Below are 24,959 nucleotides of genomic sequence, written 5' to 3' on the forward strand. Positions count from 1 at the left end.
AATGTAATAGAGACCCCCCCCCCCACAGGACTGGCACAGGCAAGAAGACAGGGCAAGCATGCATGCGTAGAGAAACACAGCGCCAACCGAAGAGTAGCTACCTCCACCACAAGTAGCCAGAAAAAGAGAGAAAAAGTACAGAGAGAAGGGTGAGAGACGGAGAGAGTTGTGCGACAATCACCATGGCTAGTGCCTGTGTGGGGGTGTAGCCAGAGAGAGGAGCTGTCACTCATGTGCGTATTGCAAGACAACAGGAGAGAGCAAAGGAGTGAGATCTTCGTTCAGATTGTATGCCAACCTGTAAACCTGCACTGAGTGCTCCAGTCAGGTGATTACACAATGCACTTCAACTAAAAGTCAAAAGTCAAATTGGTGCTCAACAAATTTGTGCAGATGTGTTTCAAGCCAACAATCAGTGTAATTTATGTGTGATCAGAATATAATCTATATACCCCAAAATACATACATGGGTGTGTACAGTAATTGTGAGGCGTTTACTGTGTTGAATCCAACTGGAGAAGCAGCAACATCGCTTTGTTTTCTTCCGTTTTGTCTGATTGACATTACTGTGAACATGCTTTTTTGACGTAGACACAATGGCTTTTTTCCTTCACCATGGGAATTAACCAATGGAATTTCAGCCAAAGTGTCGCGGTATTTTCCATAAGTTTTTTCCTACAGTGTAGAATTTGTTTGTGACGATAGATTGAAATGCAGGTTTAGAATAGCCACCAATGTGTAACAAGGCTGTCTCAGACTCCTCTCCCCTGAAACAAGTACCGCCCCTGGGGGCCAAGGTACAGTAGAACAGCAAGCAGCCCACAACATGATACTTATCTCCAGTTAGAAAAACAAGAAGCAAGCTTGCAGAGACAATCAAGAGGAAAATGACTAGAAATGGTAGTTGCCCCGCAATGTGTGTTGTTTTTGATCCATTCAATAGAAACCCGCAATGGATTTCTGTACTGGGTCGCAAATTGGACTGCCTTGCAACTTTGTCCCTTTAGTCTGTCGTCTCTCTGACTACAGTTTTAAGAGGAGGGCTCTTTTTCGCAAGGACCTGTGCCCTGCCATCCCTGTGCGAGCCAGAGACTTTTAGGAATCTGCAATAAGAAAAAAGCAAACAAAAAAGCAAACAAACAAACAAAAATCACACAAGACATGTTAGTGGTGATGCATTAAGAGAAGCGAAAGTAAACCCATGACATTCCTTCACATTCTGACAATCATCCCGGCAGATTACGTGTGCATACAGTCGAGTCTATGCTGCTCGAGGGCGTGAGTCTGAACGTCAATGGCAAATTAAAGACAGAAAACTCTAGGTTTACATGTGCTAATCATTTTCAAAACAGAAATACTACCTGGTTACAATACTATGCTCATCTGATTTGACTTAATTTGTCATGTCAATTGGTTCAAGCATGCAGAACAACTCAGTATCAAATAAAGCAGGGATAGATTGATCATTATAAAAACAAGAAATCAATATCATGCCAATGATGGAATGGCGGGTGCATCACCATGCGTCTCAGAATGAAATGACTGTCTATCTGTCGAGAACACAACTGTAGACTTAGCGCGACATTCAGTAGTTTAGGCCCTTCAATGAAGCCCCTTTGTCAGATTTTGGAGGAGGGCCAACAGCTTGTAGAAGGGAATACACTCGTATGTCGTACTATTGCTAATCAAGACAACGTGCAAGCAGTGTCCTTTTCTAACTATCACATTGTTTTTTTTGCTTTACTGTGTAAAAAGTCATGTCCTCTCTTTGATACTTTGAAACATGTCCACATGCAACAGCTGATTTAGTTTGCCTCTCTGCTTCGCAAGCTTACAGCAATGATGGTCGCTGCTCAAGCGCAGATATACTATGTACTGTGCATGCAACGCAGTGGAGGCTGGAAGAGCATAACCTGCATACCATGAGTCTTGTCTTTAGGCATGCAATAATAGCTATTCCAAAGAGGAATTGATATGTTTAGATGCAATGCTTTCTAATATGAGAAGCCTTACTGTACATATCTAAATTTGTTGGTCAAATAAATCAAGAAATTGACGTTTGGTTATTACTATTAGTGCTAGAAGCAAGGTGTAGCTGATATCGACAGCGGTGTCGAGTTGGTTCTGACAACTTATCACATCCACACCTGTTCATACACACAAACAAAGACTTCTCCAAAATGAGTTTGAACGGGTGCCAGATGGTAGAAGGTAAAAAGCACAAGTACAAATGTAAATACAGTCCGTTGTTCTGCGAGTTCCGTCTCCAAAATGATTCTTGGATATTTCGGAAACTTCAGGGGGGTTGAAATGTCAAAGAGATTTTTGTATATGTTTGTCCACCCATTGCCCATCTCATAAAATGACAATTATATGTATGTCATAGCACCTTTGGCATTTGTGTCGAAAAAGACCTTGATGTAAGATGTGGGAACGTATCCCTCTTCATCCTCGTTCCTGCGCACCCGCGTCCACCCGTCACCCTTATCCTCCTCGATGACATACAGCAGCTCCCCCTCGGCCATGGAAATGGTGCCTTCGTTCTGACCTGAGAAGTAGAGACAAGAAAGTAAAACGCCGAGTCATTGTTATTTTACAGTTGAGTGTGTTAAAATATTATGTTCACAAAAAGCCTATGCTGCACCAAGTTTGTTTGTAATCATCTAGCAATAACCTACAGTTGAAGTCGGAAGTTTACATACACCTTAGCCAAATAAATTTAAAGACATTTTTCATAATTCATGACATTTAATCCTAGTAAAAATTCCCTTTTTAGGTCAGTTAGGATCACCACTTTATTTTAAGAATGTGAAATGTCGGAATAATAATACAGAGAATGATTTATGTCAGCTTTGATTTATTTCATCACATTCCCAGTGGGTCAGAAGTTTACATACACTCAATTAGTATTTGGTAGCATTGCCTTTAAATTGTGTAACTTTGGTCAAATGTTTCGGCTAGCCTTCCACAAGCTTCCCACAATAAGTTGGGTGAATTTTGTCCCATTCCTCATGACAGAGCTGGTGTAACTGAGTCAGGTTGGTAGGACTCCTTGCTCACACACACTTTTTCAGTTTTGCCCACAAAATGTATATAGGATTCAGGTCAGGGCTTTGTGATGGCCACTCCAATACCTTGATTTTGTTGTCCTTAAGCCATTTTGCCATAACTTTGGAAGTATGCTTGGGGTCATTGTCCATTTGGAAGACCCATTTGCAACCAAGCTTTAACTTCCTGACTGATGTCTTGAGATGTTGCTTCAATATATCCACATAATTTCTCTCCCTCATGATGCCATCTATTTTGTGAAGTGCACCAGTCCCTCCTGCAGCAAAGCACCCCCACAATATGATGCTGCCACCCCCGTGCTTCAATGTTGGGATGGTGTTCTTCGGCTTGCAAGCGTTCCTCTTTTTCCTCCAAACATAACAATGGTCATTATGGCCAAACAGTTCTATTTTTGTTTCATTGGACCAGAGGACATTTCTCCAAAAAGTACAATCTTTGTCCCCATGTGCAGTTGCAAACCATAGTCTGGCTTTTTTATGGTGGTTTTGGAGCAATGGCTTCTTCCTTACGGACTTTCAGGTTATGTTGATATAGGACTCGTTTTACTGTGGATATAGATACTTTGGCACCAGTTTCCTCCAGCATCTTCACAAGGCCCTTTGCTGTTGTTCTGAGATTGAGTTGCACTTTTTGCACCAAAGTACGTTCATCTTTAGAAGACAGAACGCGTCTTCTTCCTGAGTGGTATGACGGCTGTGTAGTCCCATGGTGAAGATAAACGTGGTAACTTCAGGCATTTGGAAATTGCTCCCAAGGCTGATTTTATTATTTTCCCATGATGTCAAGCAGAGGCACTGCGTTTGAAGGTAGGCCTTGAAATACATCCACAGGTACACCTTCAATTGACTCAAATGAGCTTCTAAAGCCATGACATAATTTCCTGTAATTTTCCAACTTGTTGGAAAGGCACAGTCAACTTCGTGTATGTGAACTTCTGACCCACTGGACTTGTGATTCAGTGCATTATAAGTGAAATAATCTGTCTGTAAACAATTGTTGGAAAAATTACTTGTGTCATGCACAAAGTAGATGTCCTAACTGAAATTATAGTTTGTTAACAAGACATTTGAGTCGTGGTTGAAAAAACAGTTTTAATGACCTAAGTGTATGTAAACTTCCGACTTCAACTGTATGGAAATGGCATACATAGGTGAAATTTCAGAATACGCCTCAATGAGTCATATCCTCTTTACAGCACTTTATTCTTTACCTGCAGGGAAATGTTTTAACCCAACTGTACATGAACTCTACGTGACGGAAGAAACCCCTTCCCTGTTATTTGAACCAGGTGAGACATATGTTCTGAACAGTACAACAAACCCCAATCTAACAACAACACGTATTTTCAGAGGGGGCATTGGCGTACCTTCGAAAGGGTAAAGCGATTTACAAGTTCCGATAGTGGGGAGTGGGTCCTCGTCATCAAAGTCATCATCAAAGTCGGTGCTCCGAGATTTGAGGTGATGCTCTGTGCTATGATCCTCTGTATAGCTGCCGTCCGGGCTAACCGCACAAAGACGACAAACAGTTAAAGACCAACAACATGGATATTGTATGTACAAACCCTAATATCATATCATAAAAGGTTGCCTATATGTCCCTGGTGAGACGTGTGTCAAATCCATAAACCAATCCATTTAGAGCTGTGTTAAAAAGCATACATTGAGTCAATAGACAGTCCTCGTTAGTTTTTTTTTAGAGCATAATAAATCATGTGCAACAAGCCCCCAAAGAAGTTTCAGTCAAATAGTATAGTTCTCTGTTGTGACACACATTGTTAGCTAGCTAGTGTGAGGTTTGGTTTTGGTTTTTCAGTTTGCTGGTCCACTGATTCTGAGCTATAGTAATGAGCACATTTGTTCTACCTCTCTCGGTTGACAGGTGCACAGTTGTTGTTGACAGGTGTAGTAGCGTTGGAGTCGTACAATCCACTTTGTCGTCTGTGTGGGTCACTCTTTTCTGCTAACCTTGTCTCCACCTCCAGCAGCCAGGCCTGTGGACAGACATCAAAAGGTTTCGACTAAACAATACTTGATTTGCACATAAACTAGTGGAATATTTTTGATAGAGATCGGGAATGAGAAAGAGAGACAGATCAGGGGAAAGACAGCGGTGAACGTGTCAGACAAGGGATTCAAACCCAGATTTGAGTCTGGAGCCTGCAGTTGGCAGCACTTACCCCTAGACAAACACAAAATATCTAACCAGCATTGACATAAACCTTGTGTAACAGTTCAACTTACTTCATATTTCCTTGAATCCAGTTCTAACTTGTCAATATCTTGTCCGATCTCCTCTAATCGTGGGTCCACGCTGTTGGGGTCCCCCATGTGTGGGTTCCGTACGTACACGTCCTTCATTTTAGTCAGAGCGTCCCTACAACACAAAATGGAACAGCTTTTGTCACATTCCGAATGAACAGGCATTCACACTGAAGAGTTGATCCGTTTTTAAACAGACCAGGGTTAGTTTAAAACTTCTCATATAGAGACACAATTGGACTTTCACACATTTACTCTACCTCTGATCCACCTCTTTTTGTAGCTCCTTGTTGATGTCATTGATTTTGGCCTGGAGCTTCTTCCTCCTCTGTTCAGGAGGCAGGTGACTACAATCTTCAGGGCCAGAACCCTATGGGAAAACAAACAAACCAACCAACCACCAAACAAACAAATCAACACCCAGACATACATAACCCTATTAAAGAAGCCTAACACCATGGAGAAGTGACTTTATATTGTTTTATATATGTTTTTTTTTTTTAAATGTCTTTATATTGACTTCATATAGTTATCATCAACAATGAGATCTGAGCGAATCTGAGCAATTTTCCTCTATAGTGATCTAGATTGTACCTGTAATGTGTGCACTACAAAACAATATAGTCATCAACCATCTGAAGAGTTAGGAAACCAGTCATGCTTACCAGCTTGAGAGAAAGCTTTCCAAGTGAGGGGAGACAATGGGACGAAAAAGACACAATGTCAACATATGTTTGAAACTTTGAGACGGAAGTATGAAACTGTACAAGCACAAGCAGCAATGAAGGGTTGTGGATATTAAGATAGACGCCATGTCAGTCTGAACAGTTCATTCACCATTGGCAGCATTGTATTTTATCCACCTACAGTATGAACAAATGTTAAACAATGAACAAAATGAATACACACCATTCGTAGATTGGAAAAGAACACAGTGCCAGAATACACACAATTTTCTAATTATTGTCTGCAGGTAGTAGGCTCGGACGGATCCCATTCCAAGGGAATGAGCAATAGCAGGAGCCACTATCAGTAGCCCATAGTCACCACATCAATGTCTTAAGAGTCAATCTGCCCGTACAAAATCAACTTACCCCGCGTGTCAGACTCCTTAAACATTGCATTTTATGTTTGGAGGTCATGAACTCATTGAGGCGGTGGGAGAGGGGCTCCTTGGGCTGCTGGGGAGACTGGGGGCCGTTGGGCACGGCACCGGGTGATGGGGAGGTAGGGGGGGGAGGAGGTGGTTGGCGTGGGGAAGCTAACAAAGACATGAGCTATGGGTAAGGGTCATGGAGCGGTATGGAACAAAACAATAAATGAAATTAGGAAAATGAACACACAAAAATGATTTAAAATAATAATAATAATGAAACGAAGGACAACAGAAAGAATCTGGTTACTAACACTTAAGACAGCAGCGATTAAAAGAGCATGTACAGAGTATGAGCACGTCATTGTGCGACGACGAGAGAACACTGCTCGAGCACGAGTTGAACGTTTAGATAAATTGTGCTTCCAAACAAGCATTTATTTCATATTACAAAGATGTACACTCTCCAGTTTAGGCAGACGTCTGTGCCCCGTTCAGTTCACATTGTGGAACATTTCAGGAAGAAATGTCATGAAGAGAGCGGACAGGATTCCTTATTTTTCATGTCAGAGAGACGTGTGCTCTATCTACAACATGTATTTCTGTCTGAACCTTCCACAACGCGGTGCCCTGCCGAACTTGGCCATGGCTATTACAGTACAGTAGGTAGAGGGCAGTATTGTGGACTGAAGGTGTTGTTCTTACCTTGTTTCTCTTGAAAGGCCATAGTTTGCCCCTGCTGTTGCTGCGGCTGGGCTTGCCCTCCCCCCGCGAGTTCAGATAGCTGGACTCTGACACGGTCCGCCTCATAGACAGACTATAGTCCTCAACTTCTACGTCGCCAGGTGGCTCGAAGCCAGACTTGAAGGACTCCACCACCTGCTTGGTATCCTGTTGGGGGGGGAAGTGATTTCATTCATGTATAATAGATGGAATATTATGAATATTCACCAAATGTATTTCAGCTTGAAGGCACCAAACTGAACCAAATAGAAGGAAATAATTAGCACTTTAAAGTGGAAGTATTCCTCTCGAAAGCCAATGTCAAAACTGCGACATGCAAAAGGGCGATTCTACCCCAGCGAGAGCAGGAAATATTTTTGGTATCTCAGATTGTTCTGGCAATACTCACATAGAAACTTCATGGGACTTGAAATAGTTTTGACATTTGTATCACAAACCAACATTATGATGGAATTGGCCATTTTTTTAGACCTAAACATGCCTTTTGTAAGACTGTGAAGTGTACATGATACAGGCAACACCTTGGTGTCATTATACTCATTTTAGTGTGCTCTTAAAGGAGTATGTCTAGGTTCTTTTAATCAAAAAGGAACTCCTTCTGCTGGTGATTTGTCCAAACCCAAAGGAGGGCTATGATCTGTTTTGAAGAGTATATTGTTGCAAACAATATGTCTAAAAATAAGAAAAAACAAAAATTGTAGTTTTGAGATATTCCTATTCATATTTTTATGTTTAATACATTAATGTTAAAATGTGTATTATCAGAATCTAGACATACATGCCCTCGCCATATGTTAGAGCATGTATCAAGTTGTGTTTGGGTCTAAAAAAGGCCTAAAACTCCCACTCACCATGATTTACAAAAAAAATGTTTGTGATACATACAAATATTTTCTGCTCCCGCTGAAGTGGAATCGACCTAAACTCCCCCTTTGAAGCGCAGGAAGACACAATTATAGCAAAGGCATGGCTCTTGAAACCCACCACAGAAAGCGTCTCAGAGTAGGACTGCTGATCTAGGATCAGCTTTACCTTAATTATAATCAATAGACAGGGGGATCTGATTGTACATCAACACTCTTAGTCTGAGACACTTTATACAGTCCAGACTACAGCATTTATTGTTAACACCAGTACGGCATATGTCAATGAATGCCCAACATCTTGATTCCTTTGCGGTATAGGATAAAACTATCATTATCGGTGACTCCGCTGTCACTATCGGTGAAAACACCCAACGACACCTGTATGCGACTTTGCATAGCAACAATTCTCATTCATGTGAAAGTGGAGACCATTAATAAAACTGCCAAAGTAAGCCTTTTGAAGGTGTGAATAATTTATGTCCTCCTATGGGCTGCCAACCCTTTACTGCTTCTGTGAATACAACAATGGATGACGGCAATCACATTCTCTCCACACTTTGGTATAGAAATAATGTCACAAAAAATGTGCAACAGATTTGTCTGTGCACGTTCCACACAGTTTGTCACTATGTAAAATGACTGTACATAACAAGAACCATGTTGTGCACAGGCACTAGGCTACTCACCATTGTTGGCTCGATGGATGCTGCTGCATTGGTCATGCCATCTAAGCATTTGCTAACAATAGGTAACACTTTTCGATTGACCTCTGCGTAAGTCTTCATAGACTCTCCCACTTTCTCGATCCTTTTCTCCTCCATCTCCTGTATTTTCTGCAACAAAGAAAACATTGTTTGATTACTGTACCTTCAAATAGAATTATGAGTTGCTAATCACATACACATCAGTTATATTGTAAATAGGGTGGATGTGAGTACTGGTAAATAATGTTTTCTCCCTGAAGCACTTTGAGTGCCTGCAAGTGCTACTGTATAACTACAGTGTCTTCAGAAAGCATCCATACCCATGGACTTATCACACATTTTGTTGTGTTAATGCCTGAATTCAAAATGGATTAAATATATTTTTCTCACTAATCTACACACAATACCTCATAACGACAAAGTGCAAACATGTTTTTAGATTTTTTTCCCAAATTGATTTAAAATGAAATATAGAAATATGTCATTTAGATATTCACACCCCTGAGTCGTTACATGATAGAATCACATTTGACTGCGATTACAGCTGTGAGTCATTCTGGGTACGTCTCTAAGAGCTTTGCACACCTGGATTGCACTAAACTGAACAAAAATATAAAGGCAACATGCTACCATTTCAAAGATTTTACTGAGTTACAGTTCATAAAAGGAAATCAGTTAACAACAGCCAACATCATCCACGACATAGAATGGTTGATTGAATTCCATTATCTTGGCGTTAATGGATTTCGCCTTTGTGTTGTCTCGCTGATATGTTCTTACTCTTTCAAATGACTGCTCGACTTGAACTTGTTAAGTTGTTGGCATGCTTAGTATTATTCGGCTTTTGTTCTGTGTAGGGCTATATTTCATTTACCTACGTTTATATAGATATGCACCTCAGCTTTGACTTTGGTTTTTCACATCGGTGTTAAACTAGACATTGGGCCGATACCAATGTTGCCATTTTTAGCTAATATCGTCCGATTCCGATATGCTTACTGATGTATCGTGCATCCCTGATTTACATGTTGCGTTTATATTTTTGTTCAGTGTATATTTGCCAATATTCTTTTAAAATGTCTTCAAGCTTTCAAGCAATCATTGCTAGACAGCCATCTTCAAGTCTTGCCATAAATGTTCAAGTCAATTTATGTTGAAACTGTAACTAGGCCACTCACGAAGATTAAATGTTGTTTTGGTATGCAACTTCAGTATAGATTTGGCCTTGTGTATTAGATTATTGTCCTGCTGAAAAGTGAATTTGTCTCCCAGTGTCTGGGCCAGGTTTTCCACAAGGATTTTGCCTGTGCTTATAGATGTATTCAGTTTATCTCTATCCTAAAACTCTATAGTCCTTTCTGATGACAAGTATACCAATAACATGATGCAGCCCCACCAAGCTTGAAAATATGAAGAGTGGTAGGCAATTTTGGGTTGTGCCGGATTTGCCCAATCATAACACTTTGTATTCAGCAAATTCTTTGCAGTATTACATAAGTGCATTGTTGCAGGATGCATGTTTAGGAATACTTTTATTCTGTACAGATTTCCTTCTTTCCACTCTGTCATGTAAGTTAGTATTGCGGAGTAACTACACTGTTGTTTATTTATCCTCAGTTCTCATATCACAACCATTCAACTCTGTAACTGTTTTAAAATCACAATTGTCCTCATGGTGAAATCCATGAGCGGTTTCCTTCCTCTCTGACAACTGAGTTAGGATCTACCAATCGCTACACTTTTTCTGTGATACATTAAAAAAACTGCTGGTCTTTGTGGTTGAATCTGTGCTTGAATTTCACTACTCGATTCAGGGACCTTAGAGATAATTGTACATGTGGGGTACAGGGATGGGGTAGTCATCATGTTAATCATGTTAACCACTATTTTTGAAAACGGAATGAGTCCATGCAACTTATGATGTGATTTGTTAAGCTCATTTTTACTCCTGAACTTATTTAGGCTTGCCATAACAAAGCGGTTAAATACTTATTGACTCAAGACATTTCAGCTTTTAATTTCTTTATGAATTTCAGAAATTCTACTTTGACATTATGGGGTGTCGTGTGTAGATCAGTGACACAAAATTGAAATGTTTATCCATTTTAAATTCAGTCTGTAACACAACAAAATGTGGAAAAAGTAAAGGGGTGTGAATACTTTTTGAAGGCACTGTATATAAAACCAATCAAATAGTACTGTGAGGTTAAATACCTGAAAGATGTGAGGTATAAGGCTATAATAATGTTCATTCTGCTCCTTGTTAAACTTCTGCAGGTAGGTGAGGTATTCATTCTTGCTGTCCTCTGCCACTTGGTGTTTCAACTGGGCCTGCTGTCTGGCCTGTATACAGAGAGGAGGTTCAGAGATGGATTAACGATTCACACACCAACAAGTGGGACTGTAAACCCTGCAAAGATCAACAGAACTCGAACAAAGCACATTTCGTGTTAACACGCATAACAACATCCGGATGATTCCTCACAAAACTACAACAAAGACATTTTTTTGGGGGTTGGGGGAAGTCAAAAGTATTGGTTAGTGTCAAGTAGTGCGACACCTCAATCCATATTGAATGTTTACAATGACAAAATGATGGAAACATCGACCATAACAAACAACAACAAGAACAAAAGAAAAACACAAAAGGGCTCATTTTGCATGCACATAACCCACAAACATACAGTGTGAGCACTGAGACACACTATACACTGACAGGACAAGATCTAGGTGCTGCTTCCAGCAGACAGTTGAAGACTGTCTTCATAACACAAGACTCGAAGTAAGCAAACAAAACTGAAGGGTAACATTTTGTATGCCTAACAGTATTCGTTGCAATCTTAATAATCTTGGTTAACCCTGAACTAAAATCTCATGTAATTGGTCAGCTGCTCGAATAAATTCTGGTTCCATACATGTTAAGAGAAGAGATGAAGAGATGCTAGAACGAGGAAGGGAACCGTAATGAAGAGCTCCATTTGCTCTCATTGCAAGTTACGGGGCCCGAATGTGCCCTCCTCTTCCAAAATTCCAAAGATGATAACACCGTTGAAATCGCGATGTGTGCAAATAACCTGTGATGAAAAACACAAACACTGGAACTACTGCTGCTCGTTATCTCACCCATCCCACTCCTTCCAGACAGATTCTAGGGTATCAGTTATTTTTACGTATATATCTGTCCATGAGAGATTACAATCTCAGCGATTATGCATTTTATTTGTGTCTATATTTGTTATTTGTGTGCAGCGCCATGAAAAAGTATTGGCCTCCTTTCTGATATCCTCTATTTTTCCCCCCTTACACTCAATAACCACCTTTAGCTGCAACGACTGCAACCAAATGCTTCCTGTATTTCATGATCCGTTTCTTACGTCACTTTGGAGGAATTTTGGCCCACTCTTCCATGCAGAACTGCTTTAACTCAGCGACATTTGAAGGTTTTCAAGCATGAACTGCTTGTTTGAGGTCCTGCTACAATGCCATTCTAAAAATTAGAATGTGTTTCTTTCAAGCCATTCTGACGTAGACTTGCTTGTGTGTTTTGGATCATTGTCTTGCTGCATGACCCAGCTGCGCTTCAGCTCACAGACGGATGGCCTGACGTTCTCCTTTAGAATTCTCTGATACGGAGCAGAATTCATGGCTCCTTCAATGATGGCAAGTCATCCTGGTCCTGAGACAGGAAAGCATCCCCAAAGCATCATACTACCACCACCATACTTTGGCTGTCGGTATGAGATTCTTTCCGTGGAGTGCAGTGTTTGGTTTTCCACACTGATCCAAAACACACAAGCAAGTCTACATCAGAATGGCTGAAAAGCAACACATTTAATGTTTTGGAAAGGCCTACTAAAAGTCCAGACCTAAACCTTACTAAGATGTTGTGACAGGGCCTGAAACGAGCGGTTCAGGCTCGAAATCCCACAAATGTCGCTGAGTTAAAGCAGAACTGCATGGCTCTGGATAAGAGCGTCTGCTAAATGACTTAAATGTAAATGTAAATGAAGAAAATTAATCCGCAGCCACGTGAGAGACTCTTTAACAACTACAAAAAAGTGTTTGGTTGCAGTCATTGTAGCTAAAAGGTGTTAAAACCAGTTATTGAGTGTAAGGGTGCAATTACTTTATCACACAGGGGCATTGTTTATTAAATAAATGAAATAAGTATCCAAATGTTGTGGTATTTATTCACTCATGTTCCCTTTATCTAATATTAGGATTTGGTTGAAAATCGAATAACATTCAGTGTAAAAAATGATGCAGAATTCGACAAAAATCCGAAAGTGGGCAGATACTTTTTCACGGCACTGTATACAATACGGGTCAAAAGTTGGGACACACCTACTCATTCAAGGGTTTTTCTTTATTTGGACTATTTTCTACATTGTAAAATAAGAGTGAAGATATCAAAACTAAGAAATAACACATATGGCATCAAGTAGTAACCAAAAAGTGTTAAACAAATAAATATAGATTTTAGATTCTTCAAAGTAGCCCCCTTTGCCTTGATGACAGCTTGGCACACTCTTGGCATTCTCTCAACCAGCTTCACCTGGAATGCTTTTCCAACAGTCTTGAAGGAGTTCCCACATATGCTGAGCACTTGTTGGCTGTTTTCCATCACTCTGCGGTCCGACTCATCCCAAACCATCTCAATTGGGTTGACGTCGGTTGATTGTGGAGGCCAAGTCATCTAATGCAGCACTCCATCACTCTCCCTCTTGTTTAAATATATCTTAAACAGCATGGAGGTGTGTTGTGTCATTGTCCTGTTGAAAAACAAATGATAGTCCCACTAAGCGCAAACCAGATGGGATGGCATATCGCTGCAGAATGCTGTTGTAGCCATGCTGGTTAAATGTGCCTTGAATTCTAAATAAATCACAGACATTGTCACCAGCACAGCATCCGCACACCATCACACCTCCTCCTCCATGCTTCACAGTCGGAACCACACATCCGGAGATCATCCATTAACCTACTCTGCGTCTCACAAAGACACGGCGGTTGGAACCAAAAATCTCTAATTTGGACCAAAGGACAGATTTCCACCGGTCTAATGTCCATTGCGCGTGTTGCTTCATCCAAGCAATTTTCTTCTTCTTACTAGTGAATCGACCATGAAGGCCTGATTCACGTAGTCTCCTCTGAAGAGTTGATGTTGAGATGTGGCTGTTACTTGAACTCTGGTGTCATGTTTTGTCATTTATTATCTTGTCTTGTCCCTGTGCTTCCCATTCTATTCGTTTCCCTCTGCTGGTCTTATTAGGTTCTTTCCCTCTTTCTATCCCTCTCTCTCCCCCTCCCTCTCTCACTCTCTCGCTCTCTCTTCTCTCTATCGTTCCGTTCCTGCTCCCAGCTGTTCCTATTCCCCTAATCAATCATTTAGTCTTCCCACACCTGTTCCCGATCCTTTCCCCTGATTAGAGTCCCTATTTCATCCTTTGTGTTCCGTTCCTGTCCTGTCGGTTCCTTGTCTAGAATTCACCGTGCTGTGTTTGTGTATCGCCCTGTCGTGTCGTGTTTTCCTCAGATGCTGCGTGGTGAGCAGGTGTCTGAGTCTGTCTGGTTCAAGTGCCTTCCCGAGGCAACCTGCTGTTCACCTGCTGTTCAAGATCGAGTCTCCAGTTTGTCCTCGTCATTTCGAGTGAAAGTTGTGTTTTTTGTTTGTATTTACTTTACTGGATTAAAGACTCTGTTTTCGCCAAGTCGCTTTTGGGTCCTCTTTCACCTGCATGACATCTGGGTCTTCCATTCCTGTGGCGGTCCTCATGAGAGCCAGTTTCATCATAGCGCTTTATGGTTTTTGCGACTGCACTTGAAGAAGCTTTCAAAGTTCTTGAAATTTTCCAGATTGACTGACCTTCATGTCTTAAAGTAACGATGGACTGTCATTTCTCTTTGCTTATTTGAGCTGGTCTTGCCATAATATGGACTTGGTCTTTTACCAAATAGGGCTATCTTCTGTATAACCACCGCTACCATGTCACAACCCAACTGATTGGCTCAAACTCATTACGAAGAAAATAAATTCCTCAAATTAACTTTTAACAAAGTACACCTGTTAATAAAAATGCATTCCAGGTGACTACCTCATGAAGTTGCTTGAGAAAATGCCAAGATTGTGCAAAGCTGTCATCAAGGCTAAGGGTGGCTACTTTGCTAAATCTCAAATATAAAATATATATTTAGATTATTTTCCCAATGTTTTGGTTACTACATGATTCCATATGTGTTATTATATAGTTTATGTCTTCACTATTATTATACAATGTAGACAATGATTTATTTATCCGTTATTTTACAAGGTAAGTTGACTGAGGACACGTTCTCATTTGCATCAACGACCTGGGGAATAGTTACAGGGGAGAGGAGGGGGAAGAATGAGCCAATTGTAAACTGGGGATTAAATAAAAAATTTAAATAAAGAAAAACCATTGTGTCCAAACTTTTTACTGGTACTGCATATGAATATGTTTAGATGTGTCTTCTCTCAATTATCATTTGGAAATCCTGTACACACTAAAAGACCCCAGCAGTTTCTTACTGTAAATACCCATTCCAAACCATAACAAGCCTTAGAAGATCTTTGGAGATCTTAATTTGAAATGATGCTCCGAGTGAAACAGACAATGTTATGTCTATGGGTATACATTGAACACAGAGACAGATCCTCACAGACCTCGTAAACCTACCTTGAGAGAGCACCGCTTTAAGACATGTTAGAAAACAAAAACACTGAGTTAGTTTCAGAGCACTACAGACAGGTTTTAGACGTTCTAATTATGTGAAAGTATTTTTTTTTTAATTATTATTTATGTACTGAATAAATTACTAGACTGCAAAAAGGCTTGAACTGTAAGGAACATAGTGGTTACAGTGCATTCGGAAAGAATTTACAGATTTTTACAGATTTTGTTACTTTACAGCCTTATTCTAAAATTGATTAAATACAATTTTTACCTCATTAATCTACACATAATACCCCATAATGACAAATCAAAAACAGGTTTAGAAATTTGTGCAAATTTATTAAAAATGTAAACCTGAAATACGACATTTACATAAATATTCAGACCTGCTATGAGACTCGAAATTGAGCTCAGGTGCATCTGTTTCCATTGATTATCCTTGAGATGTTTCTTGACTGGTGTCCACCTGTGATATATTACATTGATTGGACATGATTTGGAAAGGCACACACCTGTCTATACAAGGTCCCATAGTTGGCAGTGCATGTCAGAGCAAAAAAACAAGCCACAAGCCAAGGAATTGTCCTTAGAATTCCGAGACAGGATTGTGTCGAGGCACAGATCTGGGGAAGGGTGACAGAATGTCCCTAAGAACACAGTGGAATCCATTATTCTTAAATGGAAGAAGTCTGTAACCACCAAGACCCTTCCTAGAGCTGGCCGCTCGGCCAAACTGAGCAATCGGGGGAAAAGGGCCTTGGTCAGGGAGGTGACCAAGAACCCAATGGTTACTCTGATAGAGCTCCTCCCATCTCCTCTGTGGAGGACAACCATCTCTGCAGCACTCCACCAATCATGCCTTTATGGTAGAGTGGCCAGACAGAAGCCCCTCCTCAGTAAAAGGCACATGACAGCCCGCTTGGAGTTTGCCAAAAGGAACCTAAAGGACTCTCAGACCATGAGAAACAAGATTATCTGGTCTGATGAAACCAAGATTGAACTCTTTGGCCTGAATGCTAAGTGTCAAGTCTGGATGAAACCTGCCACCACCCCTATGCTACGGTGAAGCATGGTGGTGGCAGCATTATGCTGCGGGGATGTTTTTCAGTGGCAGGGACTGGGAGACTAGTCAGAATCGAGGTAAAGATGAGCGGCGCAAATTACAGAGAGATTCTTGATGAAAACCTGCTCCGGAGCGCTCAGGACCTCAGACTGGGGCAAAAGTTCACCTTCCAACAGGACAACAACCCTAAGCACACAGCCAAGACAATGCAGGATTGGCTTTGGGACAAGTCTCTGAATGTCCTTGAGTGGCCCAGCCATAGCCCGGATTTGAACCCCATCGAACATCTCTGGAGAGACCTGAAAATAGCTGTGCACCGAAGCTCCCCATCCAATCTGACAGAGCTTGAGAGGATCTGCAGAGAAGAATGAGAGAAACTCCCCAAATACAGGTGTGCCAGGCTTGTAGCGTCATACCCAAGAACACTCAAGGCTGTAATCGCTGCCAAAGGTGCTTAAACAAAGTACTGAGTACAGGGTCTGAATACTTATGTAAATGTGATATTTATTTTTTTGTTTGTTTTTATAAATTTGCATTTTTAAAATAAAAATGTGTTTTTCTTTGTCATCATGCGGTATTGTGTGGAGATTGATGAGGGGAAAAAACAATTGAATCCATTTTAGAATAAGACTCTACCGTAACAAAATGTGGAAAACGTCAAGGGATCTGAATACTTTTCTAATGCACTGTAAGGAGAAAGTTGAAGTCTCTACCTATCCACTGGTGTAAATCCCCTTTCTGATTGCCAGTTCATCTACTAGATAGCATTAGGAGATCACAAGACGGCGCTTGGTCTGGTTTGGGGTAGAATCGCTGAACGGATTTTCAAGCCTGACATCTTAAAATGACCCTCGCAATCATTGCTTTCAAGTTACCGGGATTTTTTAAACAAGACACAGACAGTTGAGGACATTTCCAACTTCTTTTCCCATTCACTTTTCCTATTGTAAACGAGTAGATCCACGGCCCATGTGGAGGATGCGTACAAGGTAAAGTGGCTCGACAAGGAAATTCATTGCTGTACAATGACCCTCAGGGTGTATTCTTTCCAGGCATATTACATGTTTGCATTTTTGGTGACTTGACCCACATTGCATACTCTATGAATATGACCATACCGCATTGTTTATGCCCTTTATGGAGGGGTGGTGGAGGGGGGGGGGTTCTTATGACATTGTCAGCAGTAAGATTTGAGTTTCATTTACAAGCAGACAAAGGCTGTAGCTTTCAAATGATATGTCACTTTCTATTTACTGACACGTTTTTTCGTTGGGGGGGGGGGGGGGTCCAAAACAACCAGAGTTTGGTTATTTGATTTGGTTTATTTTGGTTCATATTAGCTTCATGAGATTCTTGACTTGTGTACAGTAGGTGGTGCATTTCACAGCGCGAAGTCAATTGCGCCCTGAGGAGGTTTGCAAACTTTTTGCATCTTTATACAGATACAGGCAACCGTGCAATATCATGGCCAAATGAACTGAAATCAACACAATGACCTGGTTTGAAGTTACTTCAATGTGATTTGGCCAAATATTTGTAACATTGCACATTTGCCCCCCCCATCTGTCCCATATATTTTTGGTTAGTGGTGTGTTAAATTAGCTGGATTAGTAGTGGTTGTTTAATAAACTCTAGACAGTGGATTGCAGTCTCTAGACTACTGTCTGGGTAAGAAATCATCAAACTCTTAAGGTCTAAAATACCAAACTTATCAAAGTAACAACATTCTAGGGAAGTTCTATCACAACTGGCAGAAAGCTAGGGCAATGTTGATGTCAATCTTCCTGAGCACAGGGATGTTGCACGTTGACACTACTGTACATTAAGTTACCTTTGTTTCTACAGTACATTGGATAGATCGGATACCTGATAAACATGTCAAAGTACTATCACTTTTTTTTGCAATCAATACTGAAATAATAGTACAGATTTTGGAATCAGCAGTACACTAGGACAGTAACACAGCTTGGTTACCATCTGAGGCATTACATTTAGAGGGAACAATGAGAAAAAGCCTATAGCTGGAGCTCCATGAAGCACTGTACCACTGTCTACCAGCAGTGATTCATATTTGGCTCCAACCCATCTTCCAACAGGGCCACAGCACTCTCTTGTCAGTGAAGCTGTTACCACGCAAACCATGCTTACAGCTTAATGAGTGGGTGAGTGGTGACTAAGAGTAGCTGCACTTTTACACACACACGCACACGCACAGACACACAGAGACAGGCAAGGCATTCGCAGTCACCCACCCACGCACACACACACGCACCCACACACACTGCTACCCATTGTCAGTCAATAACTTACTTTTTCGACATCTGCTTTGGTCACATTGATGTCAGCATCAATCTTGTCAAAGTACTGCTGGGCTCGGTCCGCCTCTTTGCAGTCTCTCTCAAATCTCCGTTTACTCTGAGGAGAGGCAATTCACAAGTCAAGTTGGAATGGTTCAGTCGCATATCGTTCATCTCTTCAATTACTCAAACCTACTCGTCACGAGGACACTTACGGATTCCAGTTGTTTCCAAGAATTCTCAATGTGTTGCTGAGCTCTTCGGCCATCATGGAAATGCTGGGTAAAAAAAAACACATCATAAAATAAGTTAAAACACTTAAAACAGTAGTAGAATAATTTCTGGTTTGACCTCTGAGCAATTTAGTATCTATAACTAGACAGTCAAGAGACTTGTCGATCTCTTACGGCAGCTCTTACGATACTCCTTATGATGAATAATAAAGCTAGACAAAACACACAATATCCACAACAAAAAGGCATAAAATCCACTACTTAGCCTTTGCATTGAAGTGAAACTACTGAGCCAAAACTAAACTAACTTGTGACTTGATGATGTGCATATTCTTGACTGATTCAATGCTGCTCACAGCGTATAATACGACTTCCAAGGGAATTCACAGATGAAGACTCAAAGGCACTTCTGCTTTTGTTTTAAGTTCAATTCAAAATATAGGAGCAGTAAATATGAATGTGATGTACAAAGCTTATGCTCAATGCCTGGTTGCATGACCTCATTTAACTTCCACCATGTTCGGGTTGGGAATTGAATGAATGAAAAAGCATACATTGGAGTGAGCTATCGATGGAAGCTACCTTTACTACACGTTAGAAAAGAAAAACAATCCGACACGAACGGCAGTCCAGATTTTCTATATATTTTTTTTATAAAAGTAAGAAGTATTAACTCTTCTCGCACTGAGCTGAGCCATCGTCAAAGACATGCTGTCAGACAAAAGGCCACAACCAACGCCTTACAAAACTATGTGTGTGTGTGTGTGTGTGGGGGGAGCTGTTGTACATCCCCCTCCCATCATATTAGTTCCAGCCACCAGCTCCAGACAGAGACCTGGTTGAGGCTACTATGGATTGGTGGGGGGAGTAGGGTCAACATGTTCCCAATCCATTGACCTGGATACTTGACCCAGTTCCATCCCTGGGATGTATTGGATGTGGCGGCATACAATTGTGAGCAACATCATAACAGATTCTGAGCTTGATCCCTGGCTCTGTGGTACAGAGTAATGACAATCACCAATGACATATTTGCATCTGTTCCAGCAATTGCATTTGCTGATTTGATTTTTGGGAGTGGGGATAAAAAAAAAAATCTTCAAACATTTTTTTGGAAGCATCGAGCCGCCACTGGTTGACCAGGGATTGGCTGGTTTGGCTCAGATCATGTGATATCAATAATCTCTGCGTATTCTAGCCTCAAAATAGTTTTGAGCCGCCAATGAGCATGATCCGAGAGAGTACAATTCATGACTAAGTGAGCGATGCGCAGGAAAGGGGATTTTTTTTTTACCGATTTCCTCTCTGCTTTCAGCTCCTGGATATAGCGTGTCAGCTCACAGATGATATGAGTGGTGAGATTCTCAGCGATGACCTCGTGTTGTCCGGCATAGTCGTTCAGCTCATTCAGGGTCATCAGGAAGGCCCGACAGGACGTATACCTGGTAACAAGACGAGAGGTGACCACAAAACGTGTTTAAAAACACTCACTTATTTCACATTTAATTACTCTAATCACAACTGCAGCCTAGTGGTTAGAGCGTTGGGCCGCCAGTAACCGAAAGGTTGCTGGATCGAATCCCCGAGCTGACGAGGTAAAAATCTGCCGTTCTGCCCCTGAACTAGGCAGTTAACCCACTGTTCCCCGGTATTATGAAGGATAACATCTTGATGAAAAGACAATCCTTGTGGAAAAACCCTTGGCTTTAGCTACACAGTGTTCTCCGGGCAGAATGGAGTGTTTCGCTGCAAGCCATGGAAGTGCAGCCTTGTTAATCTAAAACAGCTATTTTTACCCACTAACAGCCGGTAATGAGTGGAGATGGTATATGAATTACATGACTGTACAATCATCACAAAAATAATAGCCACATTAATGTGCACGGTCAACCTGATACTGTGAACATTAATCCTTGATGCATTTCACTCACTTGTATTCGTCTTCCTCTCTTGAGTTTTTCTTGGGCTGATATTTTTTAGAGAGGTTTCTGTTAGGGAATGGGAACAAATTTCAGTACAGGCGTGGAAAACATACAGTACACTGTAAATCAGGGACTGTGGAGAAATACAGAGGGAGGTGTGTAAACACAAATATTGTATGTTTGTGGACTCATGGGAAAGGGACGCCCAGTGACAGGGTATCAAAAGTACAAGCTGATTGGCGGATAATCTTCTGTGTACCTCTGCATCTGGGCCTCATACGTACACATCTCTAAAAACAACAGAGTGATTTGACAAGAAAGAGCAGCATTAGAGGGGCAGTATCAGGAAGTCATCCCTTAGCTGTAAATGTAAATCTCAGGATGATTCATCCAACTGGAGATAGAGCCTACACTTACTATGAAAGCATTCACGGCAAGATTCCCCTTTAAAATATCATCGTACTATCTGTACAATGACGCTTATGAAATAAAAAAGGATAAATATTACATTTGTAATTATACAGCCTCTGAGTGGACTATCGTGAGCAGAAACTGAGGCTAGAATAATGACACAGTGGTAAAAACAATCTCCCCCTCTGACTGGTAGCCTCCACTGGTAGCCTCCACCCCCTGTGCTCTGATCCACACCATCTATTCTGATGTGTTGCTAGGCAGATTGCCAGCCGCGCCAGCCGCCTCTTTTTGTCTGCTTGCAGCCACGTGACAAATCTGGATCCTGACACCACAGCACATGGCACAAATCCCATACGCCCAGATTCATGTTAACACTTTGAAAATAAAATGACTAACAAGTCCCTAGCTGTCTTGTTTGCTCTAGTCTTTTTAAGCACCTGCTTGTCTTTTGGGGCTTTTTGCATCATTTGGAAGGCTTAATTCCTCCATTCAGTGTCCAATCTGTGCGTTCCATAGTCTGGTTTGTGTAGTCTACGGTTGCCTTAATCAATATACTACATCAACTGTACTATCGACTTACAAATCTATTAAGGTTGGTGATGAAAAAAGCGTAATTTAACAAAACACTTCATATGCAACTTAAAATGGCGCCATTATCAATGATACTGGCTGGAGAACAAAACACACCCAATCCAGTCCAGAGCTGATGGCTGCACTATTGCTGAGGCAGAAAACCTCTTGATATGATCTCCAGAAACAAGGTTGATGATTATGCATGCAGGGATTTGCTGCTGTGTATTCCTTGGTGAGTGCACGGCAGACAGTGATCCAACTCATCCACTGTCCCCGGGGACTGCTCTGTCAGAGACTATCACTGTCTGGCAATAACCCCATATGATACAGTGGGAAGCTCCCAAGACCATTGGAAGAAAACGAATGTGGGTCATTGCTGTGGATAACCTAGTAACCATGGTAATGCGTTGCCTACCCGGCTTACACTTCCGGTTGCACGTAGTTGAAGGCCTGTATGTATCTGTATTAATCTACTTCACTTTGTTGCTACTTGCTACATAAACTACCACCTTTGGGTAGGCCTGGTTACATTCACCTCCGAATTTAGAAGTTTGCTTTGAAGTGGGCTGAAATTCATACTTTACATTTAACATGTATTTTTTAATTTTTTTAACCTTTGTTTAACCCGGGGGTTTATTGAGAAGTCATTCTCTTTAATTACGACAATCACCGGAACAAGACGGTGCAGTGATACACTAGAGAGACAGCTGACACATGTACCACTGGACCCTCTTGCTCTGGTGTATGCATGTCTGAAATGTATATGAAAATGTGGATACCAGAGATCATTTTGTCACTTGTGAGCATCACCTTATGACATGCGTTGCACTTGAGTGTGGCATGACTTGGATGACATTGGTGATGCAGGCTCTGTAGTCTTTTTATCAAAGTTACTGAAATCGACAAAACATACCGAAACATATGTTTTAGTCGTACGGCAGGCTTCTCCTACCGCAACGCCTCAGCCATGAGAGACATGACAATATCAAAATGGGAAGTGAAGAGGATAATGTTTTCCCAGCCTTACCTGATTTGTTTTGCATAGCTGATTTCAATTTCAGATCTCTCTTTAACAAACTTTGTATACCTCTCCACAAACTCAATGCCCCAGTGGGTGTGCTTTTCCAAGTTGTCAAACTGGTCCTATAAGAAAAGAGATTAAGAATAAAATAAGAATACATGATCAAAACAAAGCCATATCCTCAATTTAATTCCCAAACTCACATCCAGTAACTAGACCAGGTTACACCACCTCTGATGTGTGTTTTCTTCCTAATTTATTTTGCAGCCAAGAGGCAATGTTTATGAAAAATGTATAGAAATGAGCTATTATGGTTCAATTAGAGAGGGATAGAGTCTAGAACAGTCTTTGTTGAAACAGTATGTCTGGGCTAACACTTCTGCACATTGTATGTAGGCCTACAACCTAAACTACAGGAGGCAAATTGGGAATATAATAAGACTATTGGCATTCAGTTGGTGGGGTGTAATAGTATATGTTGTGAACTCAAATTAACATATGTGGTGGCGGGTTACGTTTGCATCTCTGCAATTCATAGCCTATTTGTGCACACCTGTAGGCATAACATTTTTAAAAACAGCCCTCTTCAACTATAGGCATTGTTTCCATTTCCAAATAAAAACGAATTCCATGACGTTACACATATTTAATGCATTATTTTAGACGTCACTCTCTCTGATATTTGCAATAGGCCCTTCTATGTGCGGGAAAAAGGGGTGTATGAGGATCCGTTCAACCTGCTGGCCCTGTTCGTCATTGTTCTTGCTTTAATAGCTATTTCAGCTATAATGTCAATTAAGGCAGACAACGGAGGAAACCCATTCCCAAATGCGTAGCCTACAACACCGCTCTCGGGGGCAATTTTTCAAATTGAACGTTACTAGAGTCGCTGTGTAGCTGTACGTGCACAGTATGGACCCCATTTGCAATGGCTTAGTGATTGTAATAGGCTAATAGGGTAGGATATTGAAAACAACTAGCCTATTGCTTCTAACGTAGGCTGTATGGCGGGATAGATCTTGAGGTTAAAAACAAAAGTACGCTATATACATTAGTGACTGTAAAATCAGATGGAGTAGCCGACCGTGTCGTCTAACAGGCGACCCAGTATAGAATCGGCCACTATGCCTCCGATAATAAAGGCTGCATGCACGCGCAGAGAAGCATCATGGCAGCAGGAGCTTTAAGCTCGCTACCCTGTTGCAAGACAATGCCATCCACATGTCGTTTGTATCGGAACAGATCAAAGGAGGTCCATCAAATTAAAGCAATAGTTAAAACATGTTTCATATACTAATATATTTGCGCCCCTATCACTCGGTCGTGCTTCCGCGGTTCTACTTACCCACAGCTCTGTCCCCCATCTGCAACTCATCGTTTCAGTGCAATTTCTTCCAAATGATCCACGATTTCTATGCATATGCGTCCAATGATATTATTCAGGCCTGTATCTGAGTACCAGCGTATGTCATAAGATCCCACAATGTTTGTGTAGCTTTTCACCGACGCATTCACTCATAACAAACGGTGTTTTGTCCTCAGATATTGGGTTGATTGCTGCTCCTACATGTGGGGCATCCACCCGCCTAGCCCGATGACAGCGTGCTTCACATAGAAATCTCTGCTAGAGCCTCTGCTCACGGGTAGAGTCTGGAGCGCTTGCTGTGATGGACAATGAAATGATAGGCTTTGTGATACTCAAAACGGTGGATATGTTTTTGAACAGTACGTGTATACGTGGAACTATTACGGGTTCAATTCCAGCAAGGCACGCCAAAAGTTGCAGGTTTGTAAATTGTAGACGACATAACTAAATACAGTAGAACATAATTATAAATAACAAACATATGATAAGGCCAACATATCTATGCAGTAGCCCTTCAACTGGTAGGCTATAACAACGTAATAATAATGGATACTGTAATAACTTACTGTGATGGTGTTATTTGATAGGGTAATGTAATAAAACTGGATAATGTGATGAATCACTTGGATAATGTAATA

At 41.1% G+C, this 24,959-nt stretch overlaps 1 protein-coding gene across 6 annotated transcripts; it reads right to left on the bottom strand.

Moving 5' to 3' along the window:
• Positions 1–598: 598 nt before the first annotated feature.
• LOC124036020 (formin-binding protein 1-like) lies at positions 599–24,615 on the bottom strand. Of its 6 annotated transcripts, XM_046350066.1 has the most exons (18): positions 24,301–24,615; positions 22,962–23,077; positions 20,957–21,013; positions 20,320–20,467; positions 19,008–19,070; positions 18,806–18,910; positions 15,436–15,450; positions 10,952–11,080; positions 8,720–8,866; positions 7,129–7,314; positions 6,425–6,607; positions 5,996–6,010; positions 5,591–5,700; positions 5,313–5,445; positions 4,935–5,062; positions 4,436–4,572; positions 2,390–2,548; positions 599–1,103 (listed from the first exon to the last, which is right to left on the bottom strand). In XM_046350066.1, exons 1-18 carry the CDS (start codon positions 24,373–24,375, stop codon positions 1,096–1,098), a joined length of 1,914 nt encoding a protein of 637 aa, XP_046206022.1. In that variant the 5' UTR covers positions 24,376–24,615; the 3' UTR covers positions 599–1,095. The 6 variants fall into 6 exon arrangements, with proteins under 6 accessions (XP_046206022.1, XP_046206021.1, XP_046206024.1 ...); XM_046350065.1 differs by having other exon boundaries at positions 599–2,548; XM_046350068.1 differs by lacking the exon at positions 24,301–24,615 and adding an exon at positions 22,745–22,827 and having other exon boundaries at positions 599–2,548; positions 22,962–23,058.
• Positions 24,616–24,959: the final 344 nt, after the last annotated feature.

Source organism: Oncorhynchus gorbuscha, linkage group LG05 (genome assembly GCF_021184085.1).
Source record: "Oncorhynchus gorbuscha isolate QuinsamMale2020 ecotype Even-year linkage group LG05, OgorEven_v1.0, whole genome shotgun sequence".
NCBI classification, from domain to species: domain Eukaryota; kingdom Metazoa; phylum Chordata; class Actinopteri; order Salmoniformes; family Salmonidae; genus Oncorhynchus; species Oncorhynchus gorbuscha.

Bases quoted from the DNA above. Each gene is read 5' to 3' on its own strand.
- LOC124036020 (XM_046350065.1), bottom strand. From the start codon at position 24,375: ATGCATAGAAATCGTGGATCATTTGGAAGAAATTGCACTGAAACGATG. The intron at 7,315-8,719 runs GTGAGTAGCCTA...CCCCCCCAACAG, and splicing joins CATCCATCGAGCCAACAATG to GATACCAAGCAGGTGGTGGA. The intron at 4,573-4,934 runs GTAGAACAAATG...TTGTGCGGTTAG, and splicing joins GCACCTGTCAACCGAGAGAG to CCCGGACGGCAGCTATACAG.